The sequence below is a fragment of the Seriola dumerili genome, unplaced genomic scaffold (assembly GCF_002260705.1).
Source record: "Seriola dumerili isolate Sdu_G_001 unplaced genomic scaffold, Sdu_1.0 BDQW01000567.1, whole genome shotgun sequence".
Lineage (NCBI taxonomy): Eukaryota > Metazoa > Chordata > Actinopteri > Carangiformes > Carangidae > Seriola > Seriola dumerili.
The window spans coordinates 130,473-156,798 of NW_019174822.1; the positions used below are offsets into that span (position 1 = coordinate 130,473).

General features: G+C 44.0%; 2 protein-coding genes across 2 annotated transcripts in view; both read right to left on the reverse strand.

The window, feature by feature from the left end:
* ak8 (adenylate kinase 8) overlaps window positions 1-2,810 on the reverse strand; it is a 13,671-nt gene extending 10,861 nt beyond the window's left edge. Inside the window, exons 1-6 of the mRNA XM_022764750.1 lie at window positions 2,777-2,810; window positions 2,536-2,654; window positions 2,278-2,362; window positions 1,937-1,986; window positions 416-526; window positions 166-234 (exon numbers count right to left, since the gene is read on the reverse strand). Of these exons, the coding sequence (XP_022620471.1) occupies window positions 166-234; window positions 416-526; window positions 1,937-1,986; window positions 2,278-2,362; window positions 2,536-2,619 (399 nt within the window). The 5' untranslated portion in view covers window positions 2,620-2,654; window positions 2,777-2,810. The remainder of the gene's footprint in view (window positions 1-165; window positions 235-415; window positions 527-1,936; window positions 1,987-2,277; window positions 2,363-2,535; window positions 2,655-2,776) is intronic.
* Window positions 2,811-3,141: 331 nt separating this feature from the next.
* LOC111236140 (hamartin-like) lies at window positions 3,142-26,326 on the reverse strand. The gene is made up of 22 exons (XM_022764755.1): window positions 26,277-26,326; window positions 24,858-24,975; window positions 24,663-24,766; window positions 24,427-24,579; window positions 23,471-23,615; window positions 23,173-23,327; window positions 21,388-21,461; window positions 20,956-21,176; window positions 20,292-20,362; window positions 19,910-20,021; window positions 18,648-18,742; window positions 18,461-18,566; window positions 18,010-18,314; window positions 17,334-17,494; window positions 16,204-16,274; window positions 14,817-14,983; window positions 14,475-14,657; window positions 11,834-11,944; window positions 9,909-10,031; window positions 9,268-9,455; window positions 7,881-8,021; window positions 3,142-6,825 (listed from the first exon to the last, which is right to left on the reverse strand). The coding sequence occupies exons 2-22, from the start codon at window positions 24,964-24,966 to the stop codon at window positions 6,306-6,308; spliced, it is 3,315 nt and encodes a 1,104-aa protein (XP_022620476.1). The 5' UTR covers window positions 24,967-24,975; window positions 26,277-26,326; the 3' UTR covers window positions 3,142-6,305.

The following is a 26,326-nucleotide window of genomic DNA, read 5'->3' on the forward strand; positions in this document are numbered from 1 at the left end:
AGAGAGAGAGAGAGAGAGAGAGAGAGAGAGAGAGAGAGAGAGAGACCATGTAATGATGCACAGTGTTAGTGATGTTTGTCATGTTTGCTGCTGTCGGTCATCATGATGCAGATGTGTCTTGGACCGGGACAAACAGATGTGCGTCAGATGTGTGAACAGACTCACCCTGTTGAAGCAGTCGACCTCAGTCAGTCTCTGTTCAATCAGTCTGATCAGCAGTTCAGCAGGAAGCTCCTGAACACACACACACAGTCACAGGGTCACATGACGCCCTCTGACCCCACCCTCTTTCACACATTCATAAATGACTCTTTATTGAATCAGGTAATCTCTCTCAAACACACACACACACACACACACACACACTTATCATTGATTACAGAGTCCTGATTGGTCGTAGTGTGTGTCTCTGTACCTGCTGTGTGAGTGTGTGCTGCTGAGCCTGAACGCTCAGCTCTGATTGGTCCTGCAGTAAAGTGTCTGTGGTCACATGAACAGCTCTCAGCTCAGCGCTCAGCTTTTTGGCCTGAAGGACGACAACAACAGCAACCACCACAGAAGAAGAAGAGATGATGTGACCTGCTCGGCCGCACAATAACAACACAGACTGAATCACGGAAATACAACAGCCACAACAATGAAGCAGTGGGTAAACAGCAAAACCACACAACAAGAAATACGTAAGTCACAGCTTCACCTGCGTCACTGAAGAATCCACATGGTGTTAATAATATTTGGTCATAAAGTCAAATAATTAATTTCCCAGACGATGCTGAAACTTTTCTTTTTTTTTGGAAACTTTAGTGTTTATGAAGTTTTCATTTGCACACACAATCACATTTCCTCTCGAGGTACATTTTCACTTTTTAAGGAACATAAACACATCAGACAAAGCAGCAGACAAATAAACAAACAAACTAGAATCACAGCCGCGGTTGTCTGCCTCTGCCAAAACACTTTTTGTGTTCTCGAGTTAACACGCTCACAAGGCCCAAACAGCGTTTTGTGGTCACCGTGACCTTGACCTTTGACCTTGAGCCACTAAAATGTAATCAGTTCATCCTTAAGTCCAAGTGCATGATTGTGCCGAATTTGAAGCAGTTCCATCAAGGCGTTACTGAGATATCGTGACACACGAACTAAAAACAAAATGGCCGTCGTTACCAGTGTCTGTTATCAAAACTAGTCGTGTACAAGTCATCAATAAATCCTCCCTCACTCTAACCATTGTTCTATAGTCACGTGGTGTAGAAGCAGCTGCTTGTAAATGCTGTTGGAAATATACTAGATGTCTCACTGATTTGATGCTCTTTTATTTCTTCTTTTCATATTCATATTCACAATAATATATTATACACTTCGTCTATTATGTTTTATGGTCACGATGTCGCTTTGATTTTATCCCTCCACACAGCGGCCATTTTGTTTTCAGGTTGTCTGTTCGTCTCATTCTCGTGGACACAATATCACAGTAACACCATGAAGGAACTTCTTCATAATTGGCACAAACATTCACCTGGACTCAAGGATGAACTGATTAGATTTTGGTGGCTAAAGGTCAAAGGTCAAAGGTCAAAGTCACGCTGACCTCACAAAACATGATTTTGGCCTTGTGAACAGAACATCTCAAGAACTCCTCGAGGGAATCCCTTCACATTTGGCACAAACGTGAGAAGAGAACACTTGTTAGTCGTTGTTCAAGACTTCACAGTAATTATGACAAAATTTCACTTGAATGGCTCATATTTCGTCTGACTCTGGATAAACAGGGATGTAGCCAGAAACCAGTCTGAGAGGTGGAGGGATACGACCACGAGAAGGTGATTCTAGTTTTCCTCTATTAGTATTCTATTATTATTCTACCTTTAATGTTTTAACATGTTTCAATGTTGATCGTATGTCTTTTCATGTGAAGCACTTACAACATCAAACTCACCACAGTGTGTTTCCCAACAGCTGGAGGACCGAGCAGCATGATCCTGGGAACTGACAGAGCAAGAGAGGGAGAGACACAGTAACACCTGTCAAAGTACTCAAAACACACACACACTCACACACACTCACACACACACACACACACACACATACACACACACACATACACACACACAGTCATGGCTGGTGATTATAACTTAAGTGTGTTTTCAGAGCAGCCTTCGGTCTCTGTAGAGTCACAGCTCCCTCTAGTGGCAGCAACAGGCAGCTCGTCTGTTTCCAGACAAACTGATCACTGTGATCATTTCACATTTCACATGAGGTTCAGGTGTGTCTGCTTACTGTCCACACTGCTCCTCTGAAGCAGACCGATCAGGTAGGGGATCGGATCATCAGGCTGATCAATCACCAGACTGGACACCATGCTCTGAAAAAACACACACACACACACACACACACTCACACACACACACACACACACACACACAGTGAGTCACCTGATCCCAGTCATGTCTATCTATCTGTCTATCTATCTATCTATCTATCTATCTATCTATCTATCTATCCATCTATCTATCTATCTATCACCTGGTTGTTTACCTGCACCAGGTGGAAAATGGTGTGTTTGTCGGCGTACACTGACATCTGTGGAGGAATCCTCAGGGGTTTCACCGTCTCATCCATCTGTCTGACTCGGTCTTCTTCTGTTTACTCTTGATCTGGCAAAGGGCGGGAACAGAAAACGATGTCAGGAGTTACACCTGTGTCTTATAGCAAACACCTGGAGGTAAGGGTCCGATACGAAACTCGTGTTTAGTTTAAGACAAATATAAAACTTTACCTTCCGCTTCAGGAGCCCGTTGCTAAGAAGCGTTCTGCTTGTTGTTAGGGAAGAACGTCATCAGCGCGCGTCAGAGGGCGGGAGTGCGGGCGTTTCGAAGCGACGACATACTGAGATATTTTATGTAAGTGTTTCCAAGGCTGGTCTGCCTGTTGCTGTGGTCCTGCTGTTATATACTGCAGTATGTGAAAGGCTGCTGACCATAATATATTCCAATAAAGCAGCCACTGCATTCAAAAGTGCTGTATGTCATTGTTGTTAGTGTTCATGTCAGTTGTGTGGAAAGAAACACAATTTTTAAGTATTACTTAAAAACATTAGTGACTTTGAACTAAGTTTTTAAAATAATCCAAACACAAACTACATTTTAAAATTAAAATAGAAAATGTATCAATAATTTATTGAAATTATTCAAAGTGCACTCGAGGGTTTTACTGGTAAATTGCAGTATTTTAAAAGGTTAAACAGAAAAGGTCAGTTAACAGGAGCAGACAATGATGCAGGGCAGCTTGGAGACCTCAGGCTGAGGCTCGGGCTCATTACATGGTCTTATTATACATCCATGATAAAAATACATAATAACCATATACAGTCTGTGATATTAACGGGGGTATCTAAAACAAAATGTGTCATTAACAGTTTCATAACTGTCACCAGGCAGTTTGTTTCTAATCTACTTTAACTACATGAAGCAGATTATACTCGACTTTTACTTTATTAGGAACATTTTGATTTGCAGTATTTTTACTTGTATTGGAGTATTATTGGTACTTTTACTAACACAACACAGTAAAGTATCAGAGAACTGTCAGACCCTGACTTTGACAAAACAGAAACTTACTAAATTAGAAAAAGATCATCAATCTGACGAGACATTTGAATTACTACAAGTCTTAGTACCTGACACAAGATACTTCAGAGATTTTAGAAGTCTTTATTTTTAGTGTTCACAGTTTTAACATTCATCTCCTCAAAATGCTGAGGCAGAACAACACAGCTGTTGGAAACAGGCACAGTTCTTTCTGAGGTGAACACAGCGACGCTGCTGAGGAAAAACTGCCCAACAACGAGAAAGAAAAAAAAAACAATTCACCCAGATCATTAGTGAGTGTCATTCGTTCAGGTTAATCAGCTGGATTCAGAGGAAGTCTTTGGTTTGTCATCACACTGCAGTTTTCATGAAAAGTAGTTCAACATCTGGAAAACAGTTTTAGGTTCTTGCTGAGTCTGATGCTTGGATGGAATTTAAGAAATTAACAAGCAAACAAGAACTCTGCATTTCCCAAAACGTTAAAGGGTTCCAAAAAGCTAAGCCAAATACTTCCTGTACCTGTCACTTCAAACTGCCACCTGTTGTCTCACCTGACACACCTGATTTCCTGAGCTGTGAACCTGAGGAGAATGATCAGGTCAGTTTATAACCACACTCATCATTTAACCTCAACAACATTAAGGCCTGTTACTGCAGATGACATCTCATCACTGACTGATTGATTACAAAGTGAGTTTGTCAGCTTCATAATGTTTGTCTAACCAGAAGGTTAAAGGAGAAAACAGGTTTTATTGGTTGCTCTCCCTCCATTAAGGTTTTATATGAGCTCACTGAAGCTGCAGCTGCATGCAGCGTTTACTGTCCAGGAAATGCTTCAGAAATTGACAGTGTGCGGAGGAAAGTATAAAGGACCAAGAATAGAACCCTGAGGAACCCCATTAACTGCGGCCTCTGTCAGTGATCACTCATCATACCTCATCACTGACTGAATCATAATCAATATTAATTATATGTCAGATGATCATGATGATGATGATGCAGCTTCACAGTCGTCATGACATTAATCATTACAGTAGTGTTATTATTATAATTGCTATTTCACTTAGTCTTGTGATGCTGCTGTAGCACCATGAACATGAACAATATGTAGCTGCAGTTTTATGTTAACACTGGATCATTAGCACAGCTGCTGTTAGCTTCACTGTCAATTTATTCATTTAAAAAAAACTGAATTCCCTCCATTCCATCTCCCTGCATCAGGAGCTCTAATTAATAACTCATCAGCTCTGGTAACATCATTGAGCAAAATATTATTATTTCATCAGACATTTATTTATATGAAGAATATTTTCAGTGGTAAAATCTATTTTAATCATCAATTCCATAATTTTTCTTTCTTCTTTGCAAACAGGCTAATGTTAGTTTAGCCCAACTTGTAAACTCAGTGATTGTCACAAACCTGAGGGAAAAATGTTATTTTCTTATAACTGTTATCATGTTAACTCACTTCAAACTGTCCCAAACCAACATGTAAATCCAATATTAACTGAAAGTACAGCGTGGTGACGGCTCATGTTAGCATGCTAATGTTAGCTGTAATGTAGCCAGAAGCTCATGTTTGATCTGTATTGTGGATGAGCCTGATGATTTGTAGAGGTCAGATAACAGCTTATTAATAACAGGTTATTAATGACAATTTACTTGAGTAGTTAATTAGTTTTGTTGTGTTTAGCTGCTCTGACCTGGATCTGTTTTTATTTCAGATTCTACTGATGTCATTTAGTTTTTAAGACTTGAATTTTATGTTAATCGTTTCACATCTTGGCGATATCATCTCTTGGATTCAGGATTGGAGTTTTTTTAGATTAATTCTCGAATCACATCAAATTGAATATTAGCTAATGTTTGGCATAAAGGTGGATTCCTTTTTTGTCAAGCTAGCTAACACTAACTTGGTCATTAGCTCTTTAGCAAAACAGAATTTGGGGACTGAAGCGAAGCATTTACAGAAATATGATTTAGCTTATGAGCTAATTTCAGCAGAACTTGCTACAGTTGTTGAAAATCATTATTTTTCTCTTCATGTGTCAGGTGGAGCTTCAGCAACGATTCTCAGCAAAGCCTGTTAATTTCAACAGAATCATTGGATTCACTCAGTAGAACTTTAGTCTAGTGACTTTATGTTTCAACCTGATTTTTCATAGTGACTCTGCTGGAGAATAAACTGAGACTCCACCTCTCTCACCTTTGAAATACATGTTCAGTTTATTGGCTGGTTAGCCGGTGAGCTAACTGGTTTGGCAGGCTTACAGTTAGCAACTGAGCTAGCTTAGTAGGCTATTGTGGGCTAACATATTCCTGGCGAGTTAGTGTGTTAGCAGTTCATTTGCTATCTACAGTAGTTAGCAAAGCAGTCACTGCATCATCAAGCCTCCAACAGCACATATGAATTAATTATTATTATTAAATAACATCAGTGTGACGCTAAGGTTTGGTTTGTAGCTGTGTCAGGCAGAGTTTAGTTTCTACCTGTTGTGTCTTATGTCAGATTCTCTTCACTCTGCTGTTTATTCATTAAGTTTATCATCACTTCTGTTTGAATGTGAGGAAGGTTCAGCCTCCTCATCATCGCCCTACACACCTGATGCTTCATGTACGACAGCGTTTAATGATGAAGTCTGTTTCACTCTGGTTTTATCCACAGACCCAGTCACCTGTGGTCTGCTGACACCTGGACACCTGGTCTCTGGTCCTCTCTCAGTACTCTGGCAGCGTCTCGTCGTAGTCCATGATGCTCAGCTCGTGTCTCCTCTGTCGAACGGCGAGGGTCAGGTCTGCAGGAGGGGCAGGACCTGGAGGGGGGGGCTCAGGTTTAGAGGTAGGGGGGCTGGGAGCTGCAGCCTGGCTCTGAGGCACCGTCTGGGGGCTCCCTGAGAGGAGGGCGGCCTCCTCTGCCTCCTGACCCAGAGGAGGGCTCTCTGGCTGGGCCTCCTCCTCTTCCTCCTGTGGCTCCTCCTCATCCTCCTGTGGCTCCTCCTCCTGGCTGTGATCGGTCGGTCTGAACAGCTGTCGCGCTCGCTGCTCCAGGAACGAGCCGACGGCCAGGGGGGAGTCGATGGGGGATAGGGAGAGGGGGGAGGAGGAGCAGGAGGGGAGGTGCAGGGGGGAGGTGGACAGAGCCTCCGCAATTCCGTTTATTATACCAACAGAAGAAGAGGAGGGGCAGGGCCTGAGGCTGCCCTGAGCAACAGGTAAGGCGACACTGCCACCATTTGGCCTGAGGGAGAGAGAGATGACATGACATGACATCATCAGCTGTATGCTCTGATTGGTTACTTTAGACTGTTTAAAGCACCACTGTGAAGTTCACTCACAGGTAATAACACACCTTTGTTGACATCAGTGCACTCAGGTGTTTTCCCACCACAGTCTCAGGTGGTCTGAGATTCTTATTGAATTCTGTATTACAGTTTTATCCATTTATCAATTATTGTAATATTCCTGATGGCAATGATCCTTCACACCTCAGTCACAGTCAGAGAAGGTGTTTAACCTTCCACCTTCCACCTGTGGCTGAGGACTAGTCCTACTGTCAGTCCTGACTCATTAACTGTATCTCCTCAGTAACATGAATTTACTTTCTTTTCCCCACATTAGAGGAACTAATGATGTTTGCACTCTGCACTGTTTCACCTGTCCTTGTGATTCTCCTCCTCACAAACTGTCTTTTTAAAATCATCTGTGACTGAGACATTTCTGCAAAAAAAAAAAACATACACGTCAAATCCACCGAGTACCGAGAAAACAAGTTTAACTGTGTCTGTGAATGTTCTCATTCGTCCAGGTCATTGTAATCTCTCTCTCAGACTAGTGCGGACTAGAGAGACCAATACATAAGAACTGATGAAGCCGCTTGGATAAGAGGCGAAACGTCTTCCACAGACAAATACAAGTCCAGTTGCCTTCGATTTAATTTGAGAGAAAGTTTAACTGTGTAATGTCTTACTGTCACTTCTGTGCAAATACACTAACTTAAAAACTAAAACTTATGGTGGCTAACGTTAGCCAACGTTAAATAGATACTGGGTTCACTGGTGGTGCCGTCACATCTACCTGTAATGATGTGCTAAACTTTCTGTGAAAGAAACCTGCTCACCTAATGTGAATAATAATCAATGATAATCATTAACTGTGACGTTATGATTCAGTTCCTCTGTGTTCGTCTTCCTGTTTTGGTTTCAATAAAGTTTAAACAAAAGACCAACAAACAAACAGGATGTTTCTGAACACCTGTAGTGACATCAACGTGTGACATCACTGGCATGGGTTTACCTGCTGCAGACGTCCTGAGGCCGGCTGTGTGTGGGCGTGTCCAGGTGGATCTGACTGTACAGGTGAAGCATCTCCGTCTGTAGATTCTGGGTGACTCTCCTCAGAGCGACACAGCGACTCTCACAGGCCGACAGCTCCGCCCTGACACACACACACACACACACACACACACACACACACACACACACACACACACAGAGGTTTATTCTCAGTTGTTGTCAAAGGTTCTCAGGATTCATTTATTTATAAATACATTTATTATTCATTCATGAATAAATGATAGAATTTAAAAAACTCTTTGAAAAGACACTTTTTTAAAAGAAAATAAATAACTGGATTCAATTTCCATTTCCATTTTCCAGCTGCTTTCCCTGTTAGCTAATAGATTAGCTTAGCCATCTAGCTTCTCCTGTTAGCCTCTCCATGACACTCGGGACCGTCAGTGCTGGTAAAACCAGGCTAAACAGCAAGCTCTCTGATTGGTTGGAGAGCTAACCAGTTGGCTTTACCAGCAATGAAGGGTAAAAGGAGAAGCTAGATGGCTAAGCTAATCTATTAGCGCACAAGAAAAGCAGCTGGAAAAAGGAAATAGAAATTGAATCCAGTTATTTATTCTCATTTTTAAAATGTCTTTTCAAATATTTTTTTAATTCTATCATTTATTCATGAATGAATAATAAATGTATTTATAAATGTTTCATTTAATAAGAGTTTTATGTTGTTTCTGTAAACCTGAAGTATTGATTGATTATTAATCGTTCATTTATAAATTCTTTTTACAATTCCTCTTTTTAATGTCGATTAAAATATGAAATGAAGAACAAGCTTCATGCCCTTCCTGTGACATCACTGCTCCTCCTCCTTGTCCCTGAAACTCTCCTCTGCCTGAACCTTTGACTGATGTTCACCAGGCTTCAGACCATAACCAACAACAACGAGTTACATCACAGTACATCGCATTGTAGCTAAGGTACTAGCTATAATGCTAATGTTGCAAGCGGTAGATCGCTGTGTTTCACAGACTCAAACTGTATTAGTAAGAAACCTGATCTGAGGTCAGTTTCAGGACTGGGCACAGATACTAACGAGGAGGAACTTCATCTGAACACACCTTTACCTACTGATAATGAGAAGGAATCTCAGAGTTAATGAGCTGGTTCATGACTAATTCTTTCATCTGAGACTCTTCTGATAACGACTCGTCCATCCTCTGGTGTGTTTCCTGTAGAAGACGTCACCCTGGACTATTGATCAGTTATCTGAATAAACAGAGTGGAGGTTCGTCTTCATACATTTACTCAGCAGCTGCTGTCTGTTTGTTTCCTCTGGTTCTCAGTAACAGGTCAACAATTTAATACTGGAACAGGACTCTGACCAGGACTCTGACCTGCTCTGGGCCTTGGTGTCCTCCAGAAGTTTCTTCTGGTCCAGGATCAGCTGGTCTTTCTTGGCCAGCTGGTTCTCTAGCTCTGCTATCCTGTGATTGGCTGCCTCCAGTTTCTGTCGCTGCTGCACCTCGCTGTCCTTCAGACGCTGGTACTCCTTACCCACACTGCACTGCAGCATGGACACCTCCTGACCAACACACACACACACACACACACACACACACACACACACACACACACACACACACACACACACACACACACACACAATGAGGTCACTGAGATGTGATGTTCACAGCCTTTGAACCAGATGAGAAAAAACTCTCCAAACTAGAATCTCCTCCTCCTCCACTCAGACTAGTTCCAGGTCACTCCACAATCATAGGAAATATTAACTATGAACCATTTGTGCGAAATTTGTCATAGTTTCTGTGTGAGGTCTTGAGTAATGGCTGAAAAGTGTTTTGTGAGGTCACCGTGACCTTGACCTTTGACCTTTAGCGACCAAAATCCAATCAGTTCATACTTGAGTCCAGGTGAATGTTTGAGCTTTGATTGATTATCAGAACAGCCGCAGAGGTGTGTGTGTGTGTGTGTGTGTGTGCGCACGCATGCATGTATGTGTGTGTGTTGCTCTTACAGTCCAGTGGTTGCTCTCTCCGCCCTCCAGCTGTTCAGTCAGAGCTCTGTTAGCTTCTCTCAGCAGGACGAGCTGCTGGTTCAACAAGAAGATCTGCTGCTGCAGCTGCTCACTGCTGCACAGCTGCACACACACACACACACACACACACACAGAGAAGAACACAGACACAGACCACAAACACACACACACACACACACACACCACACAGAGAAACAGACACAGACACACACACCACACACACACACACACAGACACACACACAGCACACGAACAACACACAACAGCAGACACACACACACAGACACACACACAGACACACACACACACACACACACAAGACACACACACACACACCAGACACACACACACACAGAGAGACACAGACACAGACACAACACACACACACACACACACAACACACACACACACACACACACACACAGAGACCACAGACACACAGCACACACACACACACACACACAGACACCACAGACACACACACACACAGACCACACAAACACACACAAAGAGACACAGACACACACACACACACACACACACACACACACACACACACACACACACACACACACACAGACACACACACACACACACACACACACAGACACACACACACACACACACAGATTAATGTTTATTAACGAGGGTTATCAACAACTCCCCTCTTATTTTTCTTTTCATTTCTTTACTAAAACTGTAATCTATATTTCTTTACAAGCCAGTGTAATATTGACAGTGTCGGGTCTGAGCCCGGTCACATGGGAGGGCTGCGTCAGGGAGGCCGAGTTAAATGTGTGATGCAGCAGGATGGTCGGCTGTGGCAGCAGCTAAAAGAGGAAGAAGAAGAAGCCGTTTTCTTCTTCTCTGCTGGTGTAGTTTAAAACCTCTCATGTGGTTTATAATTGTTCTGTATCAAAAATATTGTCTTTTATTGTTTTATATTTTCTAATCTCTCTTGTTTTCCATGTTCCATTTGTTAAAAACAGGAGAAAGGTAATAGATCTTTACCTCTAACTAACCCGACACTGGGTTTGTTTATCAGTTAACAAAACTTTATTGATCTGGATCCTGAAGGTTTCTGGCGCCGGTCGTACAGAACACCTTAAGTTTTCTACTTAAGTCTGACACTTCAGGTTGAATTTGTCCTCAGCTGAGGGAGTTACTGAAGGCTGTTGCACAGAATCTCTTCAAAAAGTTACAGCAATGCAAGAGATGTTTACTTTGGTAAAATTCCACTGTTTCCATGGAAACCGTGATCTCACCTGTGATCAATTATGGAAGCAGGTAACATTGAAGAAGCTGCTGTCTCATCCTTCTGTTGTTCTGACTGGAACTTCACAGTGTGAGAGTTTAAACTAAGTGAGTGACCTGACACACCTCTGACCTCTGACCTGTGGACATGAAACACCTCCACTACACCTGAACAGAGAGATCAAAGAAAAGAGCACACCTACACACCTTTAGTTTTTTCCTTAGTTTGGTCACTAAGGTCTTCTGTGACACAGTTTAACTGACTTTAAGTGATTCTGTAAGTATAAGACTAAGATAAGGATTTAACCTTAAATACTTAAGGAGAAGACTTAAGGTGTTTTGTGCAACTCTTTTTATTTTAAGGGAACCTTAACTCAGACTTTAAAGGAATCTTAACTTAAGGTGTTTTGTTCCTCTCAGCCTCCTTACAAAAGGTCTGTCGTTCTCCATGAAACAGAAATAAAAATTGTTCTCTGTCAGTGTTGCTCTAACAGGTGTTCACTGTGTGACCTTTCACCCTACACACCTGAACCATCGCCTCCATACTGAAGGAAACACTCTGCTGTGACACAGGTGAACTGACATTAGAGGAAGTAGACTGTTTTAGACTCCGCCCCTGTAGTCACAGTGTCAGGTGAAGTTGATCTCACCTTGAGTGACAGTTCGGTCAGCTGGTGTTCAGCATTGTAAGCCTTATTATTGGCCTTCTGAAGCTCCGCCTCCAGATCTCTGAGCCTGCTCTGACACTCCTGAAGCTCGCTCTGAAACAGCCAATCACAACACAGGTGTGTCAATGTATCAGTGTGTGTCAATGTGTGTCAGTGTCTGTGTCAATGTGTGTCAATGTGTCAGTGTGTGTCAGTGTCTGTGTCAGTGTGTGTCAGTGTCTGTGTCAGTGTGCGTCAGTGTGTGAGTGTGTGAGTGTGTGTCAGTGTGTGTCAGTGTGTGTCAATGTGTCAGTGTGTGAGTGTGTGTCAATTTGTCAGTGTGTGTCAGTGTGTGTCAATGTGTGTCAGTGTCTGTGTCAGTGTGTGTCAATGTGTGTCAGTGTGTGTCAGTGTGTGTGAGTGTGTGTCAATGTGTCAGTGTGTGTCAGTGTCTGTGTCAGTGTGTGAGTGTGTGTCAGTGTGTGAGTGTGTGTCAGTGTATCAGTGTGTGTCAGTGTCTGCGTCAGTATGCGTCAGTGTGTGTCAGTGCCAATGTGTGAGTGTGTGTGTTAGTGTGTGTCAGTGTATCAGTGTGTCAATGTATGTCAGTGCGTGAGTGTGTGTCAGCGTGAGTGTGTGTCAGTGTATCAGTGTGTGTCAGTGTGTGAGTGTGTGTTAGTGTGTCAGCGTGTGAGTCAGTGTCAGTGTGTATCAGTGTGTGTCAGTGTGTGAGTGTGTGTCAGTGTGTAAGTATGCATCAGTGAGTCGGTGTGTCAGTGTGAGTGTGTCAGTGTGTGTCAGTGTATCAGTGTGTGAGTGTGTGAGTGTGTCAGTTTGTGAGTGTGTGTCAGTGTGTAAGTATGTATCAGTGAGTGGGTGTGTCAGTGTGAGTGTGTCAGAGTGTGTCAGTGTATCAGTGCGTGAGTGTGTGAGTGTGTCAGTGTGTGAGTGTGTATCAGTGTGAGTGTATCAGTGAGTGAGTGTGTGTCAGTGTGAGTGTGTCAGAGTGTGTCAGTGTATCAGTGCGTGAGTGTGTGAGTGTGTCAGTGTGTGAGTGTGTATCAGTGTGAGTGTATCAGTGAGTGAGTGTGTGTCAGTGTGAGTGTGTCAGAGTGTGTCAGTGTATCAGTGCGTGAGTGTGTGAGTGTGTCAGTGTGTGAGTGTGTATCAGTGTGAGTGTATCAGTGAGTGAGTGTGTGTCAGTGTGTGAGTATGCATCAGTGAGTCAGTGTGAGTGTGTGTCAGTGTGTGAGTGTGTGTTAGTGTATGAGTGTGTCAGTGTGTGAGTGTGTATCAATGTGTCAGTTTGTGAGTGTGTGTCAGTGTGTAAGTATGTATCAGTGTTTGTCAGTGTGTGTCAGTGTGAGTGTGTGTCAGTGTGTGAGTGTGTGTTAGTGTATGAGTGTGTCAGTGTGTATCGGTGTATCAGTGTGTGAGTATGCATCAGTGAGTCAGTGTGAGTGTGTGTGAGTGTGTCAGTGTGTGAGTTTGTGTCAGTGTATGAGTGTGTCAGTGTGTGAGTTTGTGTCAGTGTATGAGTGTGTCAGTGTGTATCGGTGTATCAGTGTGTGAGTATGTCAGTGTGTGTCAGTGAGTGTCAGTGTGTGTCAGTGTGTCAATGTGAGTGTGTGTCAGTGTGTATCACTGTGTGAGTGTGTCAGTGTGTATCAGTGTGTGAGTGTGTCAGTGTGAGTCAGTGTATCAGTGTGTGAGTGGGTCAGTGTGTGTCAGAGAGTGTCAGTGTGTGTTTGTGTGTCAGTGTGAGTGTGTGTCAGTGTATCAGGGTGTCAGTGTGTATCAGTGTGGGAGTGTGTATCAGTGTGTGAGTCTGTCAGTGTGTGTCAGTGTGTCAGTGTGAGTGTGTGTCAGTGTATCAGGGTGTCAGTGTGTATCAGTGTGGGAGTGTGTATCAGTGTGTGAGTCTGTCAGTGTGTGTCAGTGTGTCAGTGTGAGTGTGTGTCAGTGTATCAGGGTGTCAGTGTGTATCAGTGTGTGTCAGTGTGTGAGTGTGTGTCAGTGTGTAAGTATGTATCAGTGTGTGTGAGTGTATCAGTGTGTATCAGTGTGTGAGTGTGTCAATGTGTGTTAGTGTGTCAGTGTGAGTGTGTGTCAGTGTATCAGTGTGTCAGTGTGTATCAGTGTGTGAGTGTGTATCAGTGTGTGAGTGTGTCAGTGTGTATCAGTGTGTCAGTGTGTATCAGTGTGTGTCAGTGTGTAAGTATGTATCAGTGTGTGAGTATGCATCAGTGAGTCAGTGTGAGTGTGTGAGTGTGTGTGAGTGTATCAGTGTGTGAGTGTGTGTGAGTGTATCAGTGTGTATCAGTGTGTGTTAGTGTGTCAGTGTGAGTGTGTGTCAGTGTATCAGTGTGTCAGTGTGTATCAGTGTGTGAGTGTGTATCAGTGTGTGAGTGTGTATCAGTGTGTGAGTGTGTCAGTGTGTGTCAGTGTGTGAGTGTGTGAGTGTGTGAGTGTGTATCAGTGTGTGTTAGTGTGTCAGTGTGTGAGTGTGTCAGTGTGTGTCAGTGTGTGAGTGTGTCAGTGTGTGTCAGTGTGTGAGTGTGTATCAGTGTGTGTTAGTGTGTCAGTGTGTGAGTGTGTCAGTGTGTGTCAGTGTGTGAGTGTGTCAGTGTGTGTCAGTGTGTACCTGAAGTCTCTGGTTGTCTCTCTGCTCGTCCTGCTGTTGCAGCAGCAGTTGTTGGATGTGTGTGTGCAGCTGGTTGGTGTGTGTGTGTGTGTCCTGCTGCAGCTGTGTGTCGCGTCTCTGTTCTTCCTCCAGACTCAACCTCAGAGACCGAATTTCCTCGTCCTGAACGCCCAGCTGGGCCTTCTGCAGGGAGGGGGGAAGGAAGGAAGGAAGGGAGGGAGGGATGAGGACGGAGAGGAGGAAACAAGGAATAAACAAAGAGGGAGGTAAGAAAAACACCTGATAAAACAACAGACAGTGATAACGTGTGTGTGTGTGTGTGTGTGTGTGTGTGTGTGTTACCATGGCAACGCTGTGCTCCTCCAGCGCTGTAGCGTTGATGACTCTCCGCAGCAAACGGCGGTTCCTGACAGCGTGCTGCTGCCGTTTGAAACGTTCATACTGGAGCTGACTGTGGATCAGCAACAGCTGACTCCTCAGGCACTGAAGCTCCTCCCCCAGGGCGGGGCCTGACATCACACAGCAAACACACAATAAACACACATTAAACACACACATCAACAGAAACAAAGAATCTGTCACATTCATCTGCATTTATTCTCATTTTCTCAACGAAGGGTTAAATGATTATTGTCGTTTTACAGATCCATCACAGAACTCTCAGCCTCTCTCTGATTGGCTGGTTTATTTTTACTGTGTTGATGTTTTATGTTTTTGTTTCGTGCTGCCTTTAAAATTAACTTCCTCCTGTGGGACAATTAAGATGTGAACTGATCTGATCTGATCTGATCTGATCTGATCTGATCTGGACTGACTGATCTGATCTGACTAAAAACCACGAAACAACCAAAATATGCTGATGGATGAGTGAGCAGGTCAGATTAGACTGGTTAGACTAATTAGACTGGTTAGTGGGGTGCACCAGTCATTCATGTACACACTGATTTAATGCACAGATTTTGCAAACGCAATAAAATCATGACATGCAAAATTGAACTTATAAACTAGACGTGCAACAGGCCTCTGAGTCTCTCAGAGTCTAAAGCCTCTTCTCCTTTTGTCGGCAGTGGAAACAGGAACAATCAGCCTTCACATCTGGAACAGACGCAGGTATTCATAGGCTGAAACTCCGATCAGCAGTGATGTAAACACAACTCCTGGGTGAACTCGCTAATTTTCACCGCTCTTCCTGCCATGACATCTTACAGAGATGGACACTGTAACACATCTGTCACCTGTCACCTTTCACCTGTCACCTGTCCTGCACTTCAAATCTTGAGTCTGAGTCTTTGAGTCCCTGAGTCTTTGAGTCTGACACTTTCTATTAAAGTGATATATTTGTTTTCACCAAATGTGGAATAAAACACCAGAGAATCTGCTGCATGTATCTGTCAGGTACTGACTCCACTCCTGTTCTGGTTTTCCATTGGTCAGGAGACAGAACCTGATACCTGGGAAGTTTTTTGTATCACTGGGGTTCCAGGAAACGCTGCAGGCTGCTGATTGGTCAGAGAGAATCATCACTGAGAGACGGGACGTTGTGAACAAACAGTGACAGTTCACCTCTCACTGCAGCTGTTACACTTCTGTTACTGTTCTATACTTTTAGTACGACACTGAGTCACCACAGAAGTGATGATTTAAAGCTGACAGATGTGTCTCCTGCCTCAGGTTAATTATGTTAATTATGTTAATGAGGTGAGTCTGTGGGTGTGTTAGTTTCAGGTACCTTTGGTTTTCATGCTCTGCTGTTTACCTCCAAAATGACTCCGATCCACCGACTTACTTACTGCTGACAACCTGCATCACACACACACACACACACACACACACACACACACACACACACACACACACACACACACACACACACACACACACACAGTCATGTTTAACACTAGCGCTCCCACGAGGCCAGAAAACTTGAAAATTGCAATTGAGCTCTGACGTTCAGTCCAAGCATCAACACTGAAAACCAGAAGCTGCAGTTCCTCTAATGACCACTACAGTCTGGCTCCAACAGTGAGTCAGTCCCCATAAGCTGCGTTTTGACCAAAAAGTAAAAGAACTTTTAGTTCTGGGTACTTTTCTTCAGGAACTAAAAGGTTCCTGTGGTCTATCGTTTTCTGCATTTCCACCGCAGCTTCAAGTCCCAGGAAGATTATGCAAAATTATGACTTGACATCACATTATTCACTGTGAGGACATAACATGAACAGAAATACAGGACAAATTGGCCCCGTATATATTCAATAGAGGACGCAGCATTTTATCTTCAAATACGGTCCTTTATTTTTTTGACGTTCTGTTTAAGTTTTTTTTACCTTCTCCTGGACCTGTTTCACGGCGGGGAAAATGTGTTCACTCGCTCACTGCGGGTGAAATAAAATGCAGTGAGTACTCGACCAGTCAGAAATGTTCAGCACTGCAGACCACACCCCCCAAAGTTCCTGAACCTTTGGAAAGTACTAACCCCCCCCCCCCCCGACCAGGGACTTTTGTGGGGGTCAATCAATTACCCCAGAATAAATTTAGACCCTGGTTCCTGCGGTGGAAATGCACATTATTCCTCAAAAGGTTCCTGGTTCCTGGGGAAAGCTCCAGTGGAAACGCAGCCATAGACTCCCATGTTAAAATGTCCAACTTTACAGCAGAAATAAACATGTTTACAGCCTGGTGCAAAAACTGTTTTGGTCTCTAGAGCTAATTTCCTCCTTCATGACACCTGTTTATATAACTCACCTGTTTACATTTTATTAAGGACTAAGAACATGTAAAACTGGATCATACAGCTGGAGTTCCTCAGGGCTCCTCTGTGGTTCTCCTGTTCATTAATGATCTGCAGACTAACAGTCTCACCTCCTGCTGAGGCCTTCATGAGCACTGTGTCCGTGGACGATCAGCTGGTCCAGAACCTCCAGAGGGGAGACGGAGGTCTGATCTTCCTCCCTGTCCTCCACCTCCACTCCCCCTCCTCCGCCCCCCCTCTCCTGCTGCCCCACTGCTCTCTCCAGCACCTCCTACAGGACACAAGACAGACTGATGAAAACAAAGGACTGTTCAATAAAAACAAAGGGCTGATCAATAATATAGACAAATATTAGTTGTTTTCAGGTTGAAAATAAAGAGAAAACTAACTAATTTTAAAGAGCATTTTTAAAAATATTATGAGAATAAACTTTTAATCTCCCAAAAAAATTTTCTGATCAGTTCATCTTTGAGCTCAGGTGAACGTTTCCATGACAAGAATGAGACACACGGACAACTGATCACGTGGCGCAATTTAAGATATTTTGAGAATAAAATTGGACTGTTTTGACAAAGAGGTGAAAACGTTGTATTGTGATGCTGTGACAGGCCTGTAGAGGGATGGTTCCTCTCAGGTGAAGCTCTTCACCTGAGAACTACATGAGGAACAGGAACAACTCTGTAACAGTGACTCTGAAACAACAGACCTGATAGAGATCAATAAGTGATAATCACTTCCTGACCGACTCTGATCAAGGTGGAGCCACATCGGTCTGCTTCAGTTTACCTGAGTCTTCCTCCCGATGAAGAGCGTGGCGGCGTGCGGCAGAGCCAGCTCAAACAAAGGCTCGTACGGGGAGGCGGGGCTCTGATTGGAGTGGGTGGGGCCAAACAAGTCAGGGCCCCCCTCCTCTAATCTGTGGGTGGAGGTGGTGGAGAGGTGAGGGGGGGTGAAGCAGAGTGAGATGGAGGAGGGAGGAGGGGGGAGCGATGAACCCGAGTATGACTCATCACAGCCGGGGGTGGAGGTGAGGACGGGCAGGGGGGAGGAGGAGGAAGGGGGGGGCAGGGGGGCCTCCTCTGATCTGACCCCTGGAGACAGAGTAACAATGACTGATTATGGATCCAGGCTACACACACACACACACACACACACACACACACACACACACACACACACACACACACACACACACACACACACACACACACACAGGCCAATCAGCTGGTCAGCTCACCTTCACTGCCGTTATTGATGACATCACTCGGGCCTCTCTCCACCCCCTCTGTGACTGGTTGAATAGATGACACACCCTCCAGCTCTGTGATTGGCTGCTGCTTCACCTGCAAAGACAGACAGAGACTCCTTCACAATAAAACCCTCCCATCGAGGAGAGCAGAGTCTACCTGCGGCCCTGGTCTCACCTGGTTGTTGTTGTTCACAGGAGCCAGACCTCCATCTTGGATCTCTTCAGTCAGTGATGTCACAGGGACGGAGGCCGGTGAGGGACATTTCACACCTGGGGACACAAGAGTTCATCAGTGGGACGGGGTTTAGGTTCAGAGCGCCACCAGGACCAGACGTCAGTGTGATGACGAGGATCATGTCTGTTCTCATCCTGTTACAGACAATATGTCCAACAGTTCTAATGGTTCCGTCTTTATTGTTAAGCTGAACAACTCTCAGGTGTTTATCTTTTACACATGTTCAGTGTAATAAAGAAATCAGGGTCTGGGTATCATCAGATAATCCATAATTCATTTGCAATTTAAAAACCAGAGAAAAGGTAAATCTGTTGTTCGTTTTAAAACAAAAACATTAAAAAAAAAAGTTTTCTGTGTCAGAATCAAAATCAATCAAAATGGTCAGTTTTTGCTCTTGGCTTTTATTTTGACTTTTTTACACTTCACTTCCTCTTCCTGTCTCTTCCACTGATCTACTGTCTGTGCCAAATGAGAAATGAAAAAATGAATTTGCAAAAAACAAAATCGGACTGTTATTTGAATCAGATTTTCTTCTCGTTTTTGATTTTGTTTTAGAACCAGAGTCACCTCCTCACGGTCGTCTGCCTCCGCTGAGCAGTTTCAGGTCACATCCTGATTATCCAGACTCATTAAATATTTAACGTTTGTTTGAAATTGTGGATGGATGTTTGAAGTCTTGAGTAATGGCTAAGAAGTGCTTTCTGAGGTCACAGTGACCTTGACCTTTGACCTTTGACCACCAAAATCCAATCAGTTCATCCTTGGGTGCCAAGCGGTGTTACTGAGATATCGTGTCCACGAGAACGAGACGGACAGGCACCCTGAAAACAAAATGGCTGCTGCTCTGACTAAAATAAAGCGGTTTTATTTGGATAAAAATTGAATCAATGTTTTGATTTAAAATAAAACCGTGTGAATTCAGTTTTTTGTTTCAAACAAAACAAAGAATCAAGGAATCGACAAAAAACAGAAACTGTCCATTTTTCGTTTTTTGATACTGACAACAAAAACGCTTTTTCCCATTTAGTTTTAAAACAAACGACAGATTTATGTGGTTTTGTTTTTAAATTACAAATGAATTATGGATTATGTGATTGAATTCTTTCACTACATTGAGTGTGTGTTATTATTCCATGGATATATGCTTGTGTCCGTCTCTGAGTCACACCAGAGAGAAGAAAACGCTCTTACATCTGACTCACCTGAGATGGATGCTGTCCTGCTCAGAGGGTGGGCGGAGCTTGTAGCGGCAGGTTCAGGTGGGGGCGTGGACAAACCACACTGAGATGAGGGGCTCCATGTGGCATCATCGGCCTGAACAGGAACATCAGACTCATTGATCAGATTTCTGTCGACTCGCTCTGATGTTGTGGAAACGTAAACTACGACCACCTCACCAGGTGTTAGAGCCCGGTGCTGCAGGGCATGATGGGAAACCCCTGGCTCTCACCTGATCTAAGAGCTGATTGATTCTGTTCACAGAATAACTGCTGTGACTTTTTAAAGATGAACACATGAATGAACACATGATAAGTGTTCCTTCCTCTTCCTGAGCTACAGTGATGAACAATGATGAAACATCACCTGAGTGCAGGTGTTGAAGGTCAGCTGAGGAAGAGCCGGACGTCCAGACGGCGAAGGACAGACTGAACTTCCTGTCAACACACAGATCACAAATCAGGAATTAATCAACTCATTATCTCATCAATATATCCCCCTATACATCCATCCCTCTATACATCCATTCATCAATATATCTCCCTATACATCCATTCATCTATACATCCATCCCTCTATACATTCCTCCCTCCATACATCCATTCATCTATACATCCATCCCTCTATACATCCATCCCTCTATACATCCATCCATCTATACATCCATTCATCAATATATCTCCCTATACATCCATTCATCTATACATCCATCCCTCTATACATTCCATCCATCCATCCATCAATATATCCCCCTATACATCCATCCATCTATCCCTCTATACATTCCCCTATCCATCCATCCATCCATCAATATATCCCCCTATACATCCATCCATCTATACATCTATCCTTCTATTCATCCATCCAAGATCCTCCAGCTCCTTCTGGAGGATCCTGACTTTCCCAGGCCGTCTGAGATATATAGTCTCTACAGTGTGTTCTGGGTCTGTAAATCTTATGTCAGTATGTATAGATATATGTATAAACCTGCGACTGTGTGGACACTTCCTGATCTGAGCTTGTTACCGACCTGAGCCGCTGACGGACTCTGTGTTGACAGGACTGGAGGTGAGGTCCAGGGCTGGGAGGGGAGAGGACAGTCGGGGAGGTCTGGGTGAGGAGGAGGAGGCGGAAGAAGAAGGGGGGTCTCTCAGGGAGGAGTACATGTCCTCCTCACAGGATGCCTCCAGAGGGTCCAGAGACACTCTGGAGCACTCTATCACAATGTCATGGACTTCATAACACCTCCACCTGAGACAGGAAGTCATCACAGGGTTGGAATCAGATACTTTGTGTCTCTTATTCTGTTTGTAATTGTAGCTCTTTTATTTTGGCAGTTGATGTTTTTCACATCCTGTCAGAGCCTCTGTCACATGGCGTCAGCTTCATACTGTTTAGCAGCTGTTCTGGAGCTTTCAGTCAGTCTTCCTCAGGAGATGGTGTGATGGTGACTGTTACTGACCTGGACGGGTCCAGCTCATAGTCCTGAGTCCCTGTGACCAGCTCCGGGTGAACCCTGACATGTTCCAACATGGGCTGACAGAGCGAGACAGAAACAGACAGACACAGACACAGACAGACAGAGAGAGAGACAGAGAGAGAGAGACAGAGAGACAGAGACAGAGAGACAGACAGACACAGAGAGAGACAGAGAGAGAGAGACAGAGAGAGAGACAGAGAGACAGAGAGAGAGACAGACACAGAGAGAGACAGAGAGAGAGAGACAGAGAGACAGAGAGAGAGACAGACAGACACAGAGAGAGACAGAGAGAGAGAGACAGAGAGACAGAGACAGAGAGACAGACAGACACAGAGAGAGACAGAGAGAGAGAGACAGAGAGAGAGACAGAGAGACAGAGAGAGAGACAGACACAGAGAGAGACAGAGAGAGAGAGACAGAGAGACAGAGAGAGAGACAGAGACAGACAGACACAGAGGCAGATAGACACAGACACAGAGAGAGACACAGAGGACATAAGTGAGTTGAAATCTCAGGCCTTGTCCACAATCATATATATATATATATATATATAAGTAAACATCTGTCCACATGACCTTTGTTTCATTTTTTAAATATTTCACAGAAACACAGGAACCAGTACAAACACAGGCCGGGCCAGTAGGTGGCAATACAGTCTACATCAGCAACACGTCAAACACCAGAGAAGAAGAAGAAGTGTGAGTTGTATTTATCTTATTTAACAACAGAAGCAGAAGAACAGAAGTCTTCATTGACATGTGTGCCGTGAAGAAGCTGCTGTCTGTGTCTGTTGTTGTCCAGGTGTAGGTGTTCAGCTGTGACATCATCACCTGCACTCTCTGCTATACAGAGCTGTCAGTAGCTGTCAGTAGCTGTCAGTAGCTGTCAGTAGTTGTCAGTAGCTGTCAGTAGCTGTCAGTAGCTGTCAGTAGCTGTCAGTAGCTGTCAGTAGTTGTCAGTAGTTGTCAGTAGCTGTCAGTAGTTGTCAGTAGTTGTCAGTAGCTGTCAGTAGTTGTCAGTAGCTGTCAGTAGCTGTCAGTAGCTGTCAGTAGCTGTCAGTAGCTGTCAGTAGCTGTCAGTAGCTGTCAGTAGCTGTCAGTAGTTGTCAGTAGCTGTCAGTAGCTGTCAGTAGCTGTCAGTAGTTGTCAGTAGTTGTCAGTAGCTGTCAGTAGCTGTCAGTAGCTGTCAGTAGTTGTCAGTAGCTGTCAGTACTTGTCAAAAGCAGCAGGTGTTATTTCCAGCAGTTATTTCTGACTGCCACAGGAACCAGAGCAGCAGCTGTTCAGGGATCAGTCAGTCACAGTGAGAGAAACAGCTGCTGCGTTACATCTGATCTTCTGATCATGTGGAGTTGGTGACTGTCAACACAAGTTTAATGTTTCCATGGAGTCAGTGAATCAGCTGTGATCAGCTGTGATCAGCTGTGATCAGCTCCTGTCTGCAGTGTATCATGATGTTCAGACAACTTTGATCACTGTGATACTGAAGGAAACAATAATTCTCAATGAAGTTCTGTGGTTATCTGGTCTGTACTGGTCTGTACTGGTCTGTACTGGTCTGTACTGGTCTGTGCTGGTCTGTGCTGGTCTGTGCTGGTCTGTGCTGGTCTGTACTGGTCTCTGCTGGTCTGTGCTGGTCTGTACTGGTCTGTACTGGTCTGTGCTGGTCGATACTGGTCTGTGCTGGTCTGTACTGGTCTGTGCTGGTCTGTACTGGTCTGTGCTGGTCGATACTGGTCTGTTCTGGTCTGTGCTGGTCTGTACTGACCTTGACGACCTCCTGGAAGGTGTCCAGGTTCTCCTTCATGCTGTAGTGGAGTCTCAGGTAGGAAATGAAGTTACAGGGGAACATCCCGTACAGACGGTGGAACAGAGAGTACACACCTGCGTGGAGGTGGACCAGGTGGAGCACAGGTACATGACCTGCACAGGACAACCAGCCAATCAGAACAGCCCACTGACCAATCACACATCAAACTCCATACACACATCGACCACTCTATATGTGTGTGTGTGTGTGTGTGTGTGTGTGTGTGTGTGTGTGTGTGTGTGTGTGTGTGTGTTACCGGGGTTTCTGTAGCTCCAGGATGCGAGGCGTCCGAACACGTCGAAGAAGTCGTAGATGTGTTGTTTCCCGGCCTGAGGGATCATGGGTAACAGAGTGATGAGCACCAGGACTGCAGTGATCAGGACGACAACATCAGTGTCAGTCTGAGGAGGAACAACAACAACAATCAGCTGTGTTCACGGGCAGAGCCGGAGATTTACAGACACTGACATAAAACTGAACGGTAAGTATCAGTTAGTATAAGTATTAGTATTAGTTAGTATTAGTATTAGTTAGGATTAGTATTAGTTACTATTAGTATCAGTTAACATTAGTGTCAGTTAGTATAAGTATCAGATAGTATTAGTATTAGTTAGGATTAGTATCAGTTAGTATTAGTATCAGTTAGGATTAGTATTAGTTACTATTAATATTAGTTACTATTAGTATCAGTTAAGATTAGTATTAGTTAGTGTTAGTATCAGTCAGTATCAGTAGTAATTCAGTAGTTAGTTAGTTAGTAGTTATTCAGTAGTAGTTAGTCAGTAGTAGTTAATTCGTAGTAGTTAGTCAGTAGTAGTTAATTAGTAGTAGTTAGTCAGTAGTAGTAATTCAGTAGTAGTTAGTTAGTAGTAGTTAATTCGTAGTAGTCAGTAGTAGTTAGTTAGTAGTAGTTAATTAGTAGTAGTTAGTCAGTAGTAGTTAGTTAGTAGTAGTTAATTAGTAGTAGTTAGTCAGTAGTAGTTATTCAGTAGTAGTTAGTCAGTAGTAGTTATTCAATAGTAGTTAATTAGTAGTAGTTAGTCAGTAGTAGTTATTCAGTAGTAGTTATTCAGTAGTAGTTAATTAGTAGTAGTTAATTAGTAGTAGTTAATTAGTAGTAGTTAGTAAGTAGTAGTTATTCAGTAGTAGTTAGTCAGTAGTAGTTAGTTAGTAGTAGTTATTCAGTAGTAGTTAGTTAGTAGTCAGTGTTACCTTGAGGCAGCGCAGCAGGGACGGCAGTAGGGCCGAGCGGCTGATGTGATGAACCCATGGAGGCTGATTCCGGATCAGGTGACCCAGCAGGGTGAGAGCAGCCAGTCTGGTCCCAGGTCTGTTCAGAGACTCATTCAGCTTCTCCAGCAGCAGCTGGTGGAGGTTTAAACAGTTTATAATGACACACACCAGGAAGACAAAGACACCAGGACAGTGAAGTGACAGGTGGTGCTGACCTTGTGATGACGCTCTCTGATGGACGACAGGAGGAGCACCGCCTGAGAGGACGAGGAGTCCAGGTAATACTCCACCAGAGAGGAGAGGACAGCACCTCCTCTGTCTGAGAGGACAAACTACAGGTCAAACTGACTGGTAGAGACAGACAGAGACAGGGACCTGTTGAATCTCAAACACTATACAGGTGGACTCACCTGTACTCAGCTGCTGGTTGACTGCTGCTCTGACTTGCTCCGCCTCCTGCAGCTCTGAACTGTCCAATGAGAGCAGGAGCTCACTGATGTTCACCTGCTCCCTGGACATCGTCAACACCTGGACACAAATGTCTCGTACATTTAGTATATGTCTCACATGAGAACACGTTTGTCTCTCAGCAGCCGTCCTCCAACAGCCCAGAGCTCCTCCACGTCACACCTGTGTCCTCCCTCACAGCACACCTGAGAACCTGCTGTTCTGTCCACTTACAGTCGTCCTAAAGGATCCTCAGTATGTCCCTTGGAGCTGATCACAGAGCTGCTGAGAAACACCTGAGATAGGGGAGGGGGCTAGGTCAACCTGTTGCCATGGATGACATTATGTTTCATGAACAAACTTCCTCACTGTGACAGGTGACAGGTGTGTGACAGGTGTGTGTCAGTGAGCAGGGAATGTTTAGCATTTTGCCTGAAAATCGATCGGAAGAAATAATGATTATTAGTCATTTTCAGGCAAAATACTAAACATTCCCTGGTCACTGTCACACACCTGCCACTGTGCATTAACACAGCTAGAGACCCCCACTGTCACTGACCCCCTCCCCTCCTCCTCCCCAGTCATTTTGCACAGTGCCATATTTGTATTGTATATGTTTATAGTATTCTAGTATAATATATATAGTAACATTTCTTCACATCTTATTGTAAATATTTTGTTATTGTTAGATGTATCTCTTTAAATTGAAGATATCTGACCTGTCTTATGTTTGTTTACATTTCTTCTTTTCTTTATTGTCACATCAAACCACCACAGCTGATTCCTCCTGTGATGAAAACCTACTGGGCAACAAACCGGATCCTGGCTGTGATTCTGGGACAAAGGGAAACATCAAAACTCCAGTTTTCGATAGTCTGTGCAGCAGGATATTTCAAAATCACTAAGTCACATGATCTGTGACGTCAGAGGTCTCCGGATAAACCACAGACTATGAACAGATGAACGAGCTGTGATTTACTCCGCGTTGTTGTTGGGAGTGAAACTGATCAACGTGAATCTGACAGTCTGTACCATCGCGTCTGCGTGTTCTGCGTCTCTGATGTCACTGCCTTTATGTCATAGTTTCCTGTGACGTCACTGGGATACGTCTTAAGTTACGCACTGAAGCTAACCGTTAGCATCGCGACCACTTCCCGTTGTAATAAGCCACAGCTCTCTGGTCAGACGTAGCTCGCTGCTAAGCTAACACAGCTCTGTGCTAACCTCACATGCTAACAGCCTGCAGCTTGTTAGCTAACAGAGTGCCTGACGGCGGTCTCTTCCCGCTCCGCAGCTGTTGCGTCACTTCCGGCGCCGAAACCGTTTGTTTACGTGAAAAACAAACTTAAAAATAAAGTTTAAAGTCGGAAAAACCGTGTTACCTTCAGACCTGTTGATCCGAGCAGGGCGCAGCCATGTTGAGCAACAAGAA